The 20,325-nt window shown below is 36.8% G+C and overlaps 1 protein-coding gene and 1 long non-coding RNA gene across 12 annotated transcripts in view; one reads left to right on the top strand and one right to left on the bottom strand.

Annotated features, from left to right (window-relative positions):
* The window catches only part of BCAS3 (BCAS3 microtubule associated cell migration factor), a 718,021-nt gene that overhangs the window by 251,381 nt on the left and 446,315 nt on the right, over nucleotides 1-20,325 (bottom strand). Inside the window, exon 24 of one of the 11 annotated variants that reach the window (XM_063799117.1) lies at nucleotides 11,128-11,559. The exons of the other annotated variants lie outside the window; for them this stretch is intronic. Within the exon in view, the coding sequence (XP_063655187.1) occupies nucleotides 11,534-11,559 (26 nt within the window). The 3' untranslated portion in view covers nucleotides 11,128-11,533. Of the gene's footprint in view, nucleotides 1-11,127; nucleotides 11,560-20,325 lie in introns of those variants that run through there. 11 annotated transcript variants of the gene reach the window in all.
* LOC104002960 (uncharacterized) overlaps nucleotides 3,635-20,325 on the top strand; it is a 70,680-nt gene continuing 53,989 nt past the window's right edge. The window contains exons 1-2 of the long non-coding RNA XR_010153060.1: nucleotides 3,635-3,855; nucleotides 6,324-6,428. This is a non-coding gene — a long non-coding RNA (uncharacterized LOC104002960). The remainder of the gene's footprint in view (nucleotides 3,856-6,323; nucleotides 6,429-20,325) is intronic.

The raw sequence follows: 20,325 nt of genomic DNA, 5'->3' as shown, positions 1-20,325 counted from the left end.
TAAGAATGTATCCGTAATTCAGAACTTCTATCACTAGCAATACAAGTACAGGGGGAAAATAGGTATAAATAAAAAGATAACAATTCTTGAAAATCCAAGAATAAAAAATTCATCTGTCTCTAATTGTTTTTTTCTAGATCTAATAGATTTAATAAACAAATGTAAGCAAAAGCATAAAGTGGGTTTAAAAATAACTTGAAGATTACAGCTAATTTAGGATAGCATTTGAAATAAAATATTTTTCTTCTTTTTAAGAATGTACTGCCAATGAAAACCTATCAACTTATTATAATTTTCTTATCTTCACCATTCAAATCTTATGGGTATGAAAAAAATATTCCAAGACATGGAATCCTCTGAATTTCAAAGTAAATAATCAGAAAAATGCCCAAAAAGAATTGTTACTTTTCTGCTGAATTCCTAAATTCAGCTGTCATTTGGATCAAGAGCCAAAAAACAAATGTTCTAGTAAAAAATTATAAGACTTCAATAAAGCAAAAGTCTCTTATTCCAATAAGAGTTCTTTAACACTGAAAACAATCAAATATACCACATTTATCCTTTTATTCCTCAATGCTTCAACACTGCCCCCTAAATGGATAATTTATTTTGTAATTACTACAACAATCAAGTCAGTAAAAAATGCAAAATTGCTTACAAAAAGATGTTCAGAAATGTTGAAGTAACACTGGAGTATGAATTTACCCCCAGCAGAGTAATTTGGTCTGTGTGTAAGTCACATAGCCAAGGTACAACAGTAATCTCTGAATCTGCACTGTATAACTAGGAGTTCCCACGTAGATACTCAACATGGATAATTTATTCAATCCAAATCTGCCGTCTCTGGCACCTAAGATGTTTGCTGGGGATAAACTTAAGTTTGTGGTTTTTGTCAAAGCTAAGATTTCTAAAGCTGTGCTATTCAAAATGATAGCCAATAGCCACATAAACTATTTAAATTTAAATCAATTAAAATTAAATGAAATTTAAAATTTCAGTTCCTTGGTTATAATAGCCACATTCCCAGCACTTAGCAGCCACATGTGACTATTATATTGGACAGCACAGATACGCCACATTTCCATTATCACAGAAAGTTTTACCATACAGTGCTATTCCAAAGATTACCAGCCTCACAGGTCCTAGGTTCTATCTGAAAGATGAGAACTGATGCCCTAAGAATTTTCTTTTGTTTTTGTAGGCTGAAAATTCAATCTTCATGATGATTCAAAATAGATTGTGCATGTCCTACCATATCAGGATCTAAAGATATGGAAGAAAACAGTGGCTCCTCAGTGGACTCAAAGGAAACACCGAATCAACCAAAACAACAACTCCCACAAAACAAAACCCCATCACCGTCCACAGAGTACATGGGCTGTTCTACTGATAATTCAGTTTTTAGCTTTTTGTTTTGTTTTTCTTTTTGAGATGGAGTCTTGCTCTGTCACTCAGGCTGGAATGCACTGGTGCAATCTTGGCTCTGCAATCTCTGCCTTCCAGGTTCAAGTGATTTTCCTTCCTCAGCCTCCAGAGTAGCTAAGATTACAGGCGTATGCCACCACGCCCAGCTAATTTTTGAATTTTTAGTAGAGACAGGGTTTCATCATGTTGGCCAGGCTGGTCTCAAACTCCTGACCTCAGGTGATCTGCCCACCTTGGCCTCCCAAAGTGCTGGGATTACAGGCATGCGCCACCACGCCCGGCCCCAGTTTTTAGCATTTTGAACAAAAATAATGCTCCCATTATTTAGAAATTGCTCATATTTGCTATATGCACATACTATCTTTGGTAGGTATATGCATTGTATTCTAATCAAGAAATTCATTATGTGGCTGGCATGTGGCTTATGGAAGCAACATGGTCAGATGGAATGAGTACAGGCTTTGAAACTAGACAAAAGCCGAGTCATGTATCCCTTGATATATGCTTGCTAGTTACCTCGATTTTAAGCAATTTGCTGAATCTTTTTGTGTCTGCATTTCCAAAAAGTTAAGAAGAGATAACCAAATCAACTTCCCAGGTTTGAAGTCAGCATTAAATAAGATATATATGTTTGGCATCAATGAGTACAGTATATGACAAAATCAGTTGCACTGGTGGCCACTGTGGAAAAGAAATGGAAACCACCTCATAATAATGCCACTAATAATAACTAATAGTAAACCAATACTTTTTTTAAAAAAAGTTTTATTGAAATGTAATTAATAATTCTTACATTTGATGTATACAATTCAATGTGAATCAACTATCTGAATAATTCAACATTTTCTCAGCACCCACCAGGGTCTGGTTACTGCTGGTTTCCAGGGTAGTGGTTCTTAAATGGGGACAATTGGCTGAGCACAGTGGCTCACACCTGTAATCTCAGGACTCTGGGAGACCGAGGTGGGTGGATCACTTGAGGCCAGGAATTTGAGACCAGCCTGGGCAACATGGCAAAACCCCATCTCTACTAAAAATGCAAAATTAGCTGCGTGTGGTGGCGCACACCTGTAATCCCAGCTACTCAGGAGGCTGAGGTATAAGAATTGCTTGAACCTGGGAGGCAGAGGTTGCAGTGAGCTGAGATCGCGCTACTGCACTCCAGCCTGGGCGACAACATCCAGCCTCCATCTCTAAATAAATAAATGGGACAATTTTGTCCACAAGGGGACATTTGGCAATATTTGGAGGCATCTGAGGGAAGGGGGCGTGCTACTGTCTAATGGGTAGAGGCCAGGGATGCTGCTAAACATCCTACGATGCATAAAACAGCTGCACACAAAGAATTGTCCAGTCCAAAACACCTTCAGTACTTACGCTGAGAAACCCTGTTCTACAGATATAGAGATGAAGAAGAGACAGTACACAAAGAACTGTCCAGTCCAAAACACCTTCAGTACTTACGCTGAGAAACCCTGTTCTACAGATATAGAGATGAAGAAGAGACAGTACACAAAGAACTGTCCAGTCCAAAACACCTTCAGTACTTACGCTGAGAAACCCTGTTCTACAGATATAGAGATGAAGAAGAGACAGTACACAAAGAACTGTCCAGTCCAAAATACCTTCAGCACTTACGCTGAGAAACCCTGTTCTACAGATATAGAGATGAAGAAGAGACAGTAAACAAAGAATTGTCCAGTCCAAAACACCTTCAGCACTTACGCTGAGAAACCCTGTTCTACAGATATAGAGATGAAGAAGAGACAGTACACAAAGAACTGTCCAGTCCAAAACACCTTCAGTACTTACGCTGAGAAACCCTGTTCTACAGATATAGAGATGAAGAAGAGACAGTACACAAAGAACTGTCCAGTCCAAAATACCTTCAGTACTTACGCTGAGAAACCCTGTTCTACAGATACAGAGATGAAGAAGAGACAGTATCTGTCTTGAAAAAGCTTACTGTCTAGTGGGTGAATGCAAGGTGGAAACAAAGCTATGTCCAAGATGCTCCGGGTGCAGAGAAGAAGAGGGGATGCTTAAGTAAAAATATTGGAAGATAGGAGCTTGCCATGGGTACTCAGGATGGAAAGAAATGATTTTATGTAGAGGGAAGAGCACGGGAAAACATTTAAATAGGTGCAAAGCATTTTGGAGTCTAAGAGGTGCTAGTAGTTGAGAATTGTTAGAGCTCAGGCTGCCGGTCGCGGGGAAGGCAGGCGCGAAGGGGTGCAGGGAAGAAGGAGGAGGAGGCGGCAGTGGCGGTGGCCATGGCAGAAGCGGAAACAGGAGCAGCAGCAGCAGCAGCAGCAGCAGCGGCAGGAGAGGCACACAGGAGCCAGATCCTCAAGGCTTTGTATGCCACATTAGGAAAGAATTTGGAATAGAGCTTCTGGTTGGAAAACATTTTCTGTAACCAGCCCGACAGTAAGTATCTTCAGGCCACACGGTCTCTGTTACAGCTGCTCAACTCTGCCATCATAGGGAGAGCAGCCATAGATAATACATAAGTGAACAGACATGACTCTGTTGCATTAAAACTTATTTATGAGCCTGACATGTGAATTTCATATGATTTTCAGGTTTCATAAAATCTTCTTTTGATGTTTTTCCTCCCATTTAAAAATGTGAGAACTGTTCTAGCCCGTGGGCTGCATATAGACAGGGGGTGGCAGTAGTCTGCTAAGCCCTTCTATGATGTACACACAGGACCTCAAGGTGGCAAGTCAGCTAGCTGATCAGTTAAAAAATGAAGCAGGGCATTTTCCTACAGATCTTTGGAAGTACTGACTGTCTTCTAGCTATTTCCAGCTAAATAACAAATGCACATGGGCCTAAATGTTGTCATTAGCTTGTTTGTAATACTTACAATGAAATGGTATGCTAATTCAAAGGAATAAAAAGCTTATTTCAGGCCACTGTGGTGAAATGACATTTACCTAATGCAGATATAAATTTTGTGTTAATTAGTGAGCACTTGACACTGATGTAATTTGATTAGTGTGGCAAAGTCAGTCTTAAACTTGCTCCCTAGTACTAACAGAATATGTCTTTGAATTAAGAAAATTAGGGCTAAGTGACAAAAAGTACCAGATAATAAGAAACCAACTCTGTACCATTTATAATCATCTGTTATAATAAAGATAACACTAATGGCCTTATCATGTCATTATAAGAAGCATGAAACAGGGCACTTCACACGTCGCAGTTTAGGTGACCTCACTGTCTCAGTTCTGATTTGATCTCAAGTCGGATTCTAAAGTCTTCAAACTACTGGAAACCTCATATGTTTAATTTGGAACTATTTTCAAGCAAGAACTCTAATAACATTCCAGTTTTGAAGAAATACTGTATATCACTTTTACTGACTTGTACAAATGTTTTATTTCAAAAAAAAAAAAAACAACAATCTAAGAGAAAAGTAGAGTATTAACCATTTGAAATCTTAAAACCCGTCTTTTGGATCTTTGATGTGGCTGACTCTTCATGAATAATTCTAGTTCTGTGATTTGGAGATGTTACTTAACTTTTCTTAGGAACAAAAAACTGATGTCAAAAAGGATTGTTTTGAAGGTTAAATGAGGTGTTTGTAAATATAATTACATAATTATATAGTACAGGCTCCATCAATGCTAGCTATCATTAACTTGAAATGTCATTACAATCACTATTTCAGTTTGTCTCTAATGTCCCATCATAACACAGTTCTCTCGACTTTAAAATACTTTCCTATAATTCTAGAACCAAAAGGATCTAGAAATTGCTCAGTCCAATACTCTCATTTTATAAATGGATTAACTGACCAGAGTCACACAGGGAGGTAGTAGAGGCTGGTGTAAAAAGCGAGGGCTCTGGAATCAGACATGCAGGGTTCCGAATCCTCATTCCACCAGCTTACTGTGTCAATCCAGGCACGTTACTTTCACAAGACCTCAATTTCCTAATTTATAAAACGATGAAAAATGAGACAATGCTCATAAAGTCTGAGCACAGTGCCTAACCGTTGATTTTTAAAAAATCAACAAGTGTTCACTACTATTATTGATCCTCATCTTCTTATTACGAAATGGTATTTCTTCCCTTTCTTTTTAGGATGTATAATTGCTCCAGTGTTCATTATGAATGTGACTTTTATTTAATTCATACTGGCCAGACTAGAGCAGACTACATGAAATATTTATTTTCCACATCAGGCCAACTCTACCTCTCCTCCCTTTTTGTATATGACTCCTTTGTTAGTATATCCCTCAATTTAAAATTACTTTGCAGTCTTCAAATGCTTTCATCTCTCCAACTCTGCTCCACTGCTCCTTGGAATACATATGTGAAAATCACATGCTAAGTATGTTTGCAAAATACTTTGTTAAAAGATTACACAGTAAGGAATCAAAGATGCTTTTTTGGGTTTCCTTTTTTTTTTTTTTTTTTTTTTTTTTTTTGAGATTCCAGGCAGTTGCAGGCCAATGAAAGTCACAGAAAGCACCCTTCCAATTCATTTGCTTCAGGAGGCTAAGGAAATAACCTATTTCCTCTTCCCTCTTTTCTATCTGGTTTTTCTGATGTGTTCCCAGATCCTCAAAGAAAGATTCAGAGATCCATGAAATCTTAATATGCCTGTTTGAAGCCAGGAAAAATAAAGAACAGTATGCCAGTATTTCAGACTGGGAAGAGAGTGCATCAATACTTGAGGGGGAATTTGGTTCAGTCCTGAAAATTACTAAGTCTTTCTTCCCTACTTAACAGGGAAGTAATGTCAAATTGTTGAAATTTGCACGGAATTCTACTAGCCTGGAGGGTGCTCCTGAAGTAATCTTACAAACTTGGCAATTAGTCCAGCAGCCTAAATCTTTGTCTCTTGGTAGATGAGTGGCAGCAATTTTTGTTTTTTCCTACAGAACTTGTATTTGACATCAGTTAGCCTAACTCAGACCCTGACCTTGCCTTCGTATTTGGGGAAGAGCCTGATCTTCAAGATGGACCCAACCTCAATAGAAACAAAAGTACGTGTGAAAGTTCTTACCCAACCCTTTTCTTAGTGTGTTCTATTTCATCTTTAATGCAGATCTTTAATCTCAGACGTTCATCAGAAAGGGGTAACATCAAATACTCCAAATCTGAGCAACATTCAACTCATTTGTTGTTGTTCTGGGGTTTTGTTTTTGTTTTGGTTGAGACAGAGGTAAAAAGCCCAGAAAAGCCATAGAGAGAATTTTAAATGCTGCTCTCCCACTAATGGTTATACCTTTTTTTATCAGCTTCTTCATCTGATTGGATTAGATTTAAAATTTTCCTTTAGCCTTGGATATTTGACAAGATTCTTTCAGTACAGTGAGACTTTCTCCAAGAAAAGGAATCCACTTGATTGGATCAGAAACCACAACCTGCCTCTGGAAGTTAAACCTTTCAGTAGGTCAGGTCATGAATCAGGGGTGGTGGCATTTTATGAACCTTGCTTGGATTCTTTGATCTTGCCCCGTGACCCACACAGACCTGGTAAGGAGCTTCTTCTCATTGACGGGGATAGGGGAGTGGACTCTATCTTCCACTTCTCTTGTCTTTCCTTCTCTCCACCTTGCCTCCTCTGCATTTAACACAGTCTGCAGCACACAAACCAGGAGCATGCACAGTGGTGTGCTCTTGCTCCCTAGAATGTTTCACGGCTTCCAAGGCACTTTATCTTTTTCCCTCTCTAAGTATTCTGAATGTGGCATTTTGACCACTCAATATAGTTTAGAGACCCATTGTATAAGCCTGGCACAAACAATCTATATTCTTACCATTTATTCCAATGTTAGGGAATCTTCTGAAAGAAAACAGAATTTTGGTTAAGTTTGACCAGGGCAGTAGATTATAGCTCACATGGCCACAGACAGTGAGACTACCATTAAGATTTGGTAGATGCCCCAAGACCCAGGTCAAGCAATCATAATTATCTGTCAAGTTCTCACCTATACTCAAGTAATTTTGGAATGGTGCCTTCAGTTACGGACTTAACACTAGATTTGAAACGTTTGACCTGGTTGTGTTTAAAATTACCAAGTGAACAGGAATTTGTTTTTTTCTGCTGGCATTCTGTCTTGTAAAAATAAGAAGAAGGGAAGGTGATTATAGGTACCTAACATCAAATTTAGTAAAAATCACTGGAAAAAACCAGAAGTGTGATTTAATGATCTGAGAAATTAGGCAAGTGTCAAGTCTGAAGAATTTTAAAATGGTTATAGGTCAAAGCATTAAAAACTTCTTTGGGGACAGAGTGGCTATAAGGAGAACACGGTGAGGTATCTGCCAGGGGTTAATTGCAACCCTGCATGAAAAGCAGTTAACAAGTGAGAATTAGAACACCCAAGAGGAAAAGAAAAATGTTTCCAGTGCCATGAGAAATAAACAACAAAGAAGAAATATTTCCTTTGGCTACCACTACCTCCTTTTCAAAAGCTCAGAGGAGCTATGGGGAATGCCAAGGACTGGTTTTCTCTCAACTCCCTCTGAAACATTTGTCTTCATTACCACTCTTTTTAATCAGGGCTCCTTCATGAGTGTTTCTGCTCAGCCCCTAAGGGGCAGCTCTGGTCTGCGATAAATCAGAATCCACACCGCAAGTCACTAATCAGCACTTTCAGGGAAAGAAAAACAGAGAAGTGCAGACCACTACAGGCTGCAAAGGCCTGGAGGCTCACAGGCCTCAAGGAAGAAAGGCCTTTACGGAGAAATAAATTAATGAAGAAGGAAGGGACCAATGTTTAGGCTTTATTTTAAAATCTCAAATGCAAATTGTTCACACTTAATTATAAGAGTTTGGAATATAATTTCATTTTAAGCGTATAAAATATATTATGAATTTATTTAATGAATTGTAATTTATACCCCTGGCTTAATAATTTTCATACCTAATTCAAAACTTAATAAGCCCAAGGCAGAGGAACAGAGGATAAATTAAGATAATTAAAACTATCAAAGTCAGGGAACCCTCTGTCATACCTGCTGTTTCAGTGATGTCATTAGGAAATGAAACTTTCCAAGTAAGAACTCTCTAATGTCTATGATACGAGTGTTATTTTTGTTATTTTACTTAAATGGAATTATAATCATAAAATTACAAACACATAGTATTTTTTTTCATTTTGAAACTCTCTTAGAAATAACCTAAGAAAAAGTTAAATAGACTTGTTAAAGGTCAACCTAGCTAGGTAGTGGCAGAGTTTACTCTAGAACCTAGGTCTCCAACATCTTTTTTTTCCCCCCTTTTTGAGACAGAGTCTTGCTTTGTCTGCCAGACTGGAGTGCAGTGGCGCAATCTCGGCTCACTGCAACCTCCGCCTCCCAGGTTCAAGTGATTCTCCCACCTCAGCCTCCCAAGTAGCTGGAATTACAGGTGCCCACCACCAGGCCAGGCTAATTTTTATATCTTTAGCAGAGACGGGGTTTTGCATGTTGGCCAGGCTTGTCTCGAACTCCCGACCTCAAGTGATCAACCCGCCTTGGCCTCCCAAAGTGCTGGGATTACAGGTGTGAGGCACTGCTCCTGGCCAAGACAAATATTTCTTGACGCTGACTTCAGGAGCTAGAACAGAACTGGTTGGAGCCCAGCTAAACTAAAAAGGTCAATTTGATTAGAGTGGGTGTGCTCCTAGAGGGGATGTACAAGAAGCATAGCTAGACTTTTTAAATCTCCATTCAAACATTTGAACTTCCTGGTGTAAAATGGGATACAACCGAAGATTCTTGAGAATAGGGATGACAGGATAAAAATTATTTGAGGAAGAAGATTCTCACCATATTACGTAACATAAACTGGGGGAGGTGGCAGGGTTAGAGAGGCTTATGTTTGTGGGACCGATTTGGTTACTTCTGCAGTGTCCCAGGCAAGAGGTAATTAAGAATCGGTTTTGTGGTTATTCTAATGATTGGGGTTTTGGGTTGTATATTGTGGTTCTTTTGGATACGAGAATTAACAAGAAAATTGTACAGATGAATTTCTCATAATTAATTGGGAAGATATTTTGCCAGTTTTTATGGTGCTCTGGGATTTAGAATTGAGAGAAATGCTTGTGGAATTATTATTAAGTATTAATAAGCATGAGACATATAAAAAAGTGTTTACAGTAAATTTAAAATTAGTCACATAAACTCAGTTAAGGTGAAAGTGGGTCTTTCAGCTGTCCACCAAATATGTGATTACAACAACTGGACAGATGTCATTAGAGCGTCATCCATATGCTCTATCTTGGACCTGCCAGCTGTCTGAGTCACAGAAGCAGAGTGTGTGTAATGATGCTGTGGAATACAACATTGCCTTTATAAACAAAAAGCTACAAAACAAGAATCATTGGTGGTCTATGGAAAAGTGTTGGCAGTCTTTGTTAAGTACAGATAAGGATTTTATTTTTCTTTGAAATTCTGTAATTAAGACAGAAATAATGAAATGATCTGCTGTGAGAAATTACAGCTTTATAAACAAAAGTGGCTTCTGTAGACCTTGAAGAGTAGCTCAATAGAAGGAATACTCAGATTGTAAGTTCCAAACTATGGACAAGGAAGGACATGAAGTCCACGGGGGGAACTAAAGGTGTCAAACAATGGTTCTGAAACTGAAGATCGGCACCTCCCTAAACAGGATGCTCTCCTTTTCTCCAACAGCACAGCCAAGGGCAGCAAAGCCTTCTATGTTTACAGAGCCAAAAGGATGCCGAAGGCCCTGGAAGTTGAAAATCAAGACTGGCTGCTATAAAGCAGACCATCTCAGACATATTCTCATTCCTGACAAATACCCACCCACCAGCAGGACTGGGAGACACATGGCAACCAGAGCAAGTTGTCAAAACTTATCATTATAAAACGTCCATCTTACAAAAGTACAACCTTTGCTCAATGCAGTGTTTTCCTTAGAAGACAGCTCTTCTGAGAGCTATAAAAAGGTGGTTAGAATGGGTGAGGTTAGCTCTCGTAGTCTAAGCTAACAATCATGTTAAAAATGTAAAGGTGAATAATGATGGCAGAATGTTTTACAAACAAACAAACAACAACAACAACAAAGAAATTCATTAATTATGTTCCTCTACTTCAAAGAAATTCATAATTTTTAGCACTGCTCTTTTGAGAAAAGAAAATTGCCTGTAAGATCTCTGGCCCTTCTCCTTTAATTTCCTTTCTTACTCCATACCCTCAGGTGGCTAGCCTAGTGCTACATGGCCTAGGCTACACATAAAGTTCACAGCTCTTTGCCTGATCTCCTGATCCTCTATCAAAACAGCACTTTCAAAAGTGTTTCCTGTCTAGCTCTGCCCTTGTGTGAGCGTTTCCTTGGCTGGATCAGCTGCCAAACTAAATCTCTCTGGTAGAAAACTGCGGAGAACTCAAAATAGCCCTGTCCCCCTCTCCACCTTAGGCCTGACATCCGGAAGTGACTTAGGAAGTAATCTAATGGTTACCAAATTTTGGGGAACTGATTTAAATTTTCTGTGCTAACCATGTGTTTAGGAGAGACTACATCACTAATCATCACTTGACCTTGTGACAGACCAAAAGTTGCCGATTTTTTTTCCTGGGGGAAAAAATTCTACCAGCTAGCACGATGATGTAAATGCAAAATCATGTTGTGAGACGACTGCCAATATGCTGGTTTCCAGATGTTTGACAGGACGATGCAGAAACAATACAAAAGAGGGCTAACAGTTTCTGTCACAAACTCTGCTGGGTTACTTGCTTTCTCTCTCTCCATACTTTTTTTATTTTACAAGTGCTGGGGATTGTATATAGCAGTCAAACGATTCAAACGATTTGGGATAGAGAACGGAAGGTTTGTCCATTGCTTGTTAACCTCTGTCTTTGAAAACACAGAACATTCTCCAAATCTATTATTATTACTCTGTTGAGCAATAACTGCAGGGTGATTTGTCTGAATGTATATCTACTGGTGTCCCACCTTTCACTTAAATAAGCCTGTACATCAAACAAATAAGAAAGGAACTGGAATGGAGCTCTGCATATTTCACTAAGTCTCTCCTCTGCATCTCAGCCGTAGATGAAATCTGATTTAAGTCAAAGCCTAACACGGCCTAGGCTGTCCTCATTGCATGGGCTTCATCTTCATGTACTCATCCTTGACTCACACTATTCCTGGTGGAAGGCTTCCTAAAAGAAAACCAGATTGAGTTGTCAGGTTTACAGTATCAAGGAATCTCTAAAATGAATGGGTTCTTTAAAAGAAAAGCCAAACTTTGGGTAATTACATTCAAACTCCTTAATCACATTTTCTGAGCTCAATGGGAATTGTGGTGTTCTTTGCTGAATGTCTTCCCCAAAGCCACACAAATGCAATACAGTCTTCCTTCAGAGGAAGGCATCCAACAGAATGACTCCTGCTTGGCAGAATGTTAATTTCAAGTATGTACTCCTTAAGTTTTCTTTTTTCACACAGAAGCAGTATGTATGCATTCGTGTGTATATGTATTATTTTTTTTTATATCGCCCAACTAACTTTGTAGCCCCCTTCCTCCCTATTCCACTCCCCCAAAAACAGAAAAACAGGATATAGAGGATCTGAGGAGTAATTTTCAAGCATACAGTTTACCAATGATGACAGACATTATTGAAGTTTGGTAATATTTCCTTCTTTCCCACCTCTGGGCATACAAGATAACTGTACTTCCCCATCCTCTTAAAGTTCTAGCCTGGTAGTCTGCAACAGAACTTTCTACGATGATAAAAATGTTCTAAACCTTGTACTGTCTAATATGATAATGTGGCTAGTGCAACTGAGAAAATGAATTATACATTTTATCTTCATTATTTTAAATCTAAATTTAAAAAAATACAGCTAGTGGCTATTGTATTGGACAGCACAGTTATAGCTCATGAGTTGTAAGCAGAAGTGACCACCATGAGATGTCCAGTGTCCCCTTATCCCTGCTCACTCACACATCACATCAATAATATAAAACCCTCACTTACACGAGAAAACACTCTTATATTTATAAACCTAATGGTTACCTAGAATAACTCAGTGGTGAAGCCTTCGCTAACCTGGCTCCTTGAATGGAGATAACATGGAATAGAGACCCCTCAATCTGCGACGGACAATATTCAGCAATAATTTAGCCAGAAAAGTCACTAAATGTACAAGAAAGAAAATAGAGAAGTACTGATACTTGCGAAGACCAAATATTACCCATGAAAATGTCAAGAAGCTCCTACTGCATGTGTGTAGCTGGTAGTGAAGCGGAAGAGATGCAGCTGCTGAGATGTATCCTTTTTTCTCTCTCTTTTTTTCTTTTGTTTATGTTTCGAGATGTATCCTAATTTAAATGCAATCTAAAACTTAAGTGCCTGTGATGAAGGGTGGATAACCTTGGGCGTTCTACTACCCGCTTGGAAAAATAACCCAGAAAGAAATCTTAACACATTTTGTATTCTTGTTACCATGTAAGACATTCCTGTATTCAAAGTAGTAATGATACGGTTGTAATATTTTTCCCACAAAGAAAAATCCCCTAGTCGTGAAAGAGTTAAGAGAGACCAAAATTAGACACAGTTCATGTTAAAGGTTACAAGAATAATCAGTCATTTGAAAAACACTACATAAACATTTTTCCGGATGCAATTTTCAGTCCAAGGATACATTTCCCAGTAGAAATCAGCAGCTAAAAAGGAAATCATTTCGTCTCCATAAGTGCCAAATTGTATCCTGATTTTTCCTGGTCTGGCTCAACTTTCAAAACTAGTGGTTCAACTTCTGCAATCTTTCACCCAATGACTATATAAACACATCTTTATAAAACAGACATAATCCTTGGGTGGGCCAATTTATGTTGGATTATGAAAATACTTAAAATACAAAATCATATAATGACTACTGTCCTTCGGTTTTCCACTAAAAGGAAAGAAAAATCTATTTAACATAGGCAGTGGTTCACGTGCGATAACATGACACATATACACTGCTCTTTTTTTCTAATGTCTCTGAAAATAAGTATCACTGACAATTCAGTAAAGGATTGCCTCACATTTTCTCAAGGTGATATGTAAATTCAGAATTTGCAAATATACTTCTGATGTACCCACATGCCACAATGCACACACAATTGTAATGAATTAAACTGCTCACAACAGGCAAGGACAAATTCTCACCCTTGGAAGTATTTTGGATCTTCTGTATTCGGTCAGAGGTTATAGAAACATTAGTTTTAAGGATAAAGTAATCTTAAGTAAAAAGCAAAAGATTCATTGACAATTTATTACTGCTTCCAATTCATATACATTTCACATTACTCAGAATTCCCAATCACACAATTCAAGTAGAATCTCAACTCCATAGCTAGGAGAAATCGTAAATTTTAAATCTTTGTGGAAAGGTAAACTCTGTTTTTTCACTTCTTCCTTGAAATTCTACAGCTTTTATAAGTCAACTACAAAAGGTATCATGAAAAGCCTATCTTCAGCATTTAGCATGAGGAGGGGGAAGAATTTTAACTTTTCCTCTAATGGATAAAGTTACGTAAAAGAAGACATTTTGGAAGTCTTTGGAGAATGCAGTATAAATCATAGCTGTAAGATCTGGAAAAGTCTGGTTGAACATTAAGAGATTTCCACATCTGTATCTATACATTCCCATCTTGGGAATAGTGTATGTCCAAAACCATTCACAGAAAAATGTTGTACTCTGCTGGTGAGCAAAACTGAAGAGTTGCAATCACAAACATTTCATTTTCATCATAGATTATTGATAATTACACAATCAAATATCCATAAAATTATATTGATAAAAATGTTTTTTTGTCAACATTCTAAAAGCCATAACAAAGCAATGAATTTGAAATAGCTTATTTCTAGGAACTTTTTATAGTTTATAGCATAACTCTATGAATAATTTTCTGATGCCTAGATTAGTCCTTCATCCTTGCTCTGAGAAAACAAATATGTCATTGAAGCAATATGACCACACTATAAGAAAGGACACAGAATAATGCACATTTTCTTTCACAGGCTGAGAGAGGCTGATGAATGTTACACTTCTCTAATTCACAAAATTTATCTGAATACAAGGACATATTAGGAAAGCATTTTCGTGTTCAAGTGAGTAGCTCTGCCCAAACCAGTATGAAGTATTTAATTAAATATTTTCGTTTAGCTATAATGGCAACATAAAACTTTTAAGTATTTGCCAAAATTAGAAAATCTCTAGTTCTTCTGAAAAATATACACATACCTAGACATTCAAAACTAAAAATTAAAGGTTGATTATTTAAATCTATCTTTTTAGTTCAAATATTTTGCATTCCTTTCTGATTTAAAACACTCTCCTATGAAAGCCACCATTATTTATAAGTGAAGAAAGAAAAGGGAATTTGTCTTACATCTCCCCACTCCTCACTTTGCCATTGTCACCTGTATCTATTTCCAGGAAGCCAATATTCATTAGGGTTAATCTGCCTACTAAATGAATAAACAAAGGATTTCTCTGTCACTAAGAGGCCAGGTGAGCCGATAGCATCTTCTAACACAGAAAATCATCTGTACCATACAGCTCAGGAAATTACCTGCTGCAATCCCACACCTGGGATCACTTGGCAGGCAGATCCATAATGCTGAGTAATATATGGAAAATGAACTATAACCATTTTTTCAAAGGGCTGACAAATCTCTCATATTTCAAAACTGAAAAACAGTTTAATATGATTAACTACATAACTCACTAGGGAAAAATAGTGAAAAAATATCAAGAAATGCTTCCACATTTTTCCCCTAAACAATAACAGGGTATGTAAGAAATGATGCCAAAATACTAACATGCAATGAAATATGAATAACTGGTACAAGAATGCCAATACTTCTGTGGATCTCTATGATCTTAAAAATAAGAACAGTTCTACAATAGAATGTAGTTAACAAACTAAATAAAAAGATGCATTGTTATATTATAATCCCTACTTTTATAGACTGACAAATTCAGATCAAGTAAAAGCTATACCTTGGTGGCTCAAGATACCAGGAAAAGAACCCAAGGGCAATTATTTGTTAATAGATTAACGATATTATCACTTCATGTTTCATTTTGTGGAGGAGAATCCCAGGTTTTATTGTCCTGTAGAAATAATTTTTCCAGCTAAAGAAGCCAATAGGAAACCATTGGTGTTAAATAAACAAACACAAAATGAGTAAAAGAAATGAGGTCAAAGATATCTGACTTCCCTCCAAATGTTAAATAATAAAAACATATATATGTATATATATATATCTCCTAGATACAAGTTTGAAATAACATTTGATAGCTGAAAACCATGTAGTATAAGCACATAAAAGAACTGATTTGATTAGAACTGGTTTGAAGATCAATTTGATTAGACACATGAGACTATGGCAACAAAACTCATTCACAAAACATGAAAACAAATAGTGATTAGTGGTCATTCTTCTCTCAAAATTATGTTCAGTTCTACAGAAGGTCTTGGGTGTCACAGAGAATGAAATAAAACTAAATATGTCAGCATATATGCCAATGAGAATCAACCAATATGCACAGGATTTATTTCTTTATTCAACTTTTAATAATATGTTTGCAGAGAAAAAGGAGCCAAACTATTAATACTGGGCAGATTACGTATCACTTTACAGAGGCACTACAAGTAGAGAATTAAAAGACTTAGGTCTTCTGGGACTGAGTACCCCCACTCCCCCCCCAATAAAAATTAAAATAGGAAAAAAAAAGACTTAGAAAAAGGGTTAGTCAACGTTTAATGACTGCCCACTCCATGTAAGGCCCCATATCAAATAGGGCTGGGTTTGCTCAAGGGTGATAAAAACAGATAGGGTCTTTGTCTACAGTCTTTATATTATCATTATTATTATTGAAAATCGTTTCTTAGCTTCACAGGGGTTCCCTGGTTGTTTTTATACTGAATATGTCTGAGTTATATCAAATACTACAAAACTATCGAGAGCTGTGTCCATCTGAGGGAACAGCGATATTGGCAGGGAAGCAGTGGAGGTGTGGGGCACCAGGTCACGTATATGCTGCACCTAAGGAAATGTAGTGTAGAGAGAAATTAAAGAAGACTTACCCAGTGGCTGGGTGTGGTGGATCATGCCTGTAATCCTAGCACTTTGGGAGGCCAAGGTGGGTGGGTCACCTAAGGTCAGGAGTTGGAGACCAGCCTAGCCAACACAGTGAAACCCTGTCTCTACCAAAAGTACAAAAAATCAGTTGGACGTGGTGGTGGGCGCCTGTAGTCCCAGCTACTTGGGAGGCTGAAGCAGGAGAATCACTTAAACCAGGGAGGAGGAGGTTGCAGTGAGCCGAGATCGCACCATTGCACTCCAGCCTGGGCAACAAAAGCAAAACTCCAAAAAAAAAAAAAAAAGACTTACCCATAATGTGGAATCTTTCACAGTCTTTATCTCTTGGGTCAAGTTTTCTGAGATAAGCCATTTAAACATAAATCAAAGTAAATGCAAACTGTATGTGAATTCCAATAGCCATCAGCTTACATTGCTGTATTGACAACAGATGCTAAATATATGAACATCATATATACATATTCTTGAATTTATTTTTGCTGAGATGGTTGGGTTTTTTTTTTTTTGGTTGTTTTTTTTTTTTTTTTTTTTTTGTCCATGTGGGAAAATTCAGCATGTGAGTTTAAGGAAATGTATATGATTTCCCTTTCAAGATCCTACAAAAACATATGGGAGCAAGATAATGTTTGTTCTGACCTGCCAAAATCCTGTGGAGATCATCTCGAATCCACATCACATTCCTGAGTACTAATGCTCACACGGGGCTTTTGCATTAGCAGATGTGTGAAAATGCATGTACTCAGAGAATTCCCTCATGGCTTCCTATCTAAAGAAGCTCCTCTACAACAGCTCTTCCAGCCAAATGCTGAAATGACATCTCCAAGTTCAGTATACCTTCATTTAAGCCAGTGTCTGGACGGAAAAAATTCAACTGAAAGGTTTGTTATCTGGCTCAAAACCAAGGGCAGCCTGAGTGAATGTGAGACAGATTTTCAGAAGGCCTCCTATATTCTACTTCTAATCCTCAAGTCATATCAGAGACTCTAGTAAATTTTTACTTATTCACATCACAATTTCTAGCAATCAGATTTCACCATTTCAAATGCGTCACTGGAAGATGCATGTGTATGATTTTAGTTGTGATTAAAACTGGGGGAAGGGAGACTGTTCAATACTCTTCCTATTTCAGCTGTGGCAAGACTATGCTGAAAATATTAAGAAAATCAATCTATCTTTGCATACTTTCTCTTAAATTTTCTTTTGTAAAAATCATATGTTTTTGGCCGGGCACAGTGGCTCACGCCTGTAATCCCAGCATTTTGGGAGGATGAGGCGGGTGGATCACGAGGTCAGGAGTTCAAGACCAGCCTGATCAAGATGTTGAAACCCCGTCTCTACTAAAAATCCAAAAATCAGCCAGGCGTGGTGGCAGGCGCCTGTAATCCCAGCCACTTGGGAGGCTGAAGCAGAGAACTGCTTGAACCCGGGAGGCGGAAATTGCAGTGAGCTGAGATCACGCCACTGCACTCCAGCCTGGGTGACACGGCAAGACTCCGTCTCACACACACACACACACACACACACACACATATAAAATAGATGTTTTTGAGCCTTATAATAACACAGGCTCACCAAAGAAAACTTTGGAAAAACTTTAAAGAAGAAAATTAAAACTGTTCATAATCCTATCACTTGGAGGTTAAACACTATTTACAATTTGATCTGTTTCCTTCGTGTCATCCATGAATGAATACCATAAAGTTGTATAAATCCACAACTGCATAATTTTTCATAATACTTTTTGTACAGTTTTATACTCTTCTAAGTTCATTAAAATGCAAAGCAGTGGTTACAATCTTAAATAGACAAAAGCATTAAAGAAGGGGGAAAAGAGGACACCTAGAAATGTTAACAGGTATATTTTATTCTACGATGATACTCTAACAATTATGACTATCAATATATCAAATAATACAATGTTGACACCATATAGCAAAACTATACAATATAAGGAAAAATACAGAAAAATATTATTAGCATGAGATTTTAACTTCATGATTTTTAACTCCATAACAGCTGATATATCTATATATCTATATCTCTAGCTCTCTCTTTCAGAAAGCATATAACGTAACCAATGAGGTAAATCTAACTGTTGAAATTGCAACTCTGTATGCTGAAAAGAGAAAATAAACCCCTTTTTTTCAAGTGCCCATGAAACCTTTACAAAAATCATGAAATATTTTTGCTAAAATATAAAATTTGATCAAACCAATCTCCCAGATCTAATAAACAATTTATAGGAAATTTTAGGAACAAAAGGACACCAAGAGATCAACAGAATTCAGTCTGTGGGAAATGTTATAAGATAAATGTCCCGGTTTCCTTAATAAATGAACTATAAAGTAGTAAAAACAAGGAGATGGAGGATAAACTTACATATTAAAAGAGTCTTATGAAATATATCAACCAATTGCAATGTATAAGTCTTATGTGAAACATGATTTTAAAAATGAGATAGAGAAATTTAACATGAATTGGAGATTTGATATTACATTATTATTGTTAATCTTCTCAGGCATGATAATACTTTGTTTTTTAAAAGAAGTCCTTATTTTTAGAGATATGTACTAAAATATTTACAAATGAAGTATCATGACATCTGGATTTGCTTCAAAATAATATGGTAGAGTAGCGGGGTAGCATATAAAACTAGTTTGGTGATGGGTTGCTAAGTGTCAAAACTACCTGATTTTCAGGGATACATCAGGCTATTCACTCTATATATGCATATATTTGAAATGTTTCATAATAAGGAGTTAAAGAGAAAAGCGAGCAAGAATGTGTGTATGCACACACACATTAAAAACTGCTCATAGCAAATATAGTTATTCTTTTGAGGAGGTGTTTTAAGGGAAAGGAAAGATATGGGTTTGTAGCTGATATCGCATTTACAACAGAACACCATTTATTCATTTTTATTTAAATTTCTCCTTTGTGTAGACAGATGTCACATAGTGTTAGCAATTGTTGAATCCAGTGAAAATGTTTATATAATCACTGTACTATATTTAAAATTTTCTGTAAGTTTGAAATTTTTCACAATAAAATGTTGTGAAATTCCTACTTATTGTCAAGTTAAAAAGTTATCTTAGCAATTCTTGCCTGTATACTTTCAGATACACTGAAGAATAATTTTATCAATATTGTAAATCCACTGGCATTTTGACTGGGATTGCATAAAAGTTCTGAATTAATTTCAAAATACCTTCAATTGTTAAAATAATCAGTCTCCTTATTCAGAACATGATATATTGTTAATTCATGTAAATAATTTTTTAATCACTCTGTAGAATTTCATAGTTTTCTTTACATAGGATCTATGTCTTTCTTCTTAGGGTTATTCCTAAGTATTTTATATTTTCTGGTACTATCAGGAGTGAAATATTCTAAAGAATTCAACCGTTTAATTAGCTTTCACTTGTTTATAGAAATAGTATGAATGTTTTACATATTTACCAAGTGTCTGATCTGTTGATAAGTTCAAAGATAATGCTCTTGAATTTTCTAAGTGAAAAAATTATATTGCCTGTAAATGGTGATTTTGTAGTTACAGCTCTTCTTTTTATATATATATATATATATTACTGTCTTGTCTGGAATATCTACATCTAGAGTAATTGTATAATGGTTTTAGTATGATTGCCTCTTTCATGATTTTAGGAGGAATGCCAAGAGTATTTCATATTAAATATGATGTCGGTTTTTGGTTTAAGATAGCTATTATTTATTATTTAAAGAAGACATCTTTCTATTTCTAGTTATCTCAGAATAAATCTCATAAATAAATGCTGAATTTTATCAAATGCCCTTTCAGCATCTAAT

This window comes from Pan troglodytes, chromosome 19 (genome assembly GCF_028858775.2).
Source record: "Pan troglodytes isolate AG18354 chromosome 19, NHGRI_mPanTro3-v2.0_pri, whole genome shotgun sequence".
NCBI lineage: Eukaryota > Metazoa > Chordata > Mammalia > Primates > Hominidae > Pan > Pan troglodytes.
The sequence above is the reverse complement of the archived record's forward strand: the minus strand, read 5'-3'. Positions and strand labels throughout refer to the sequence as shown.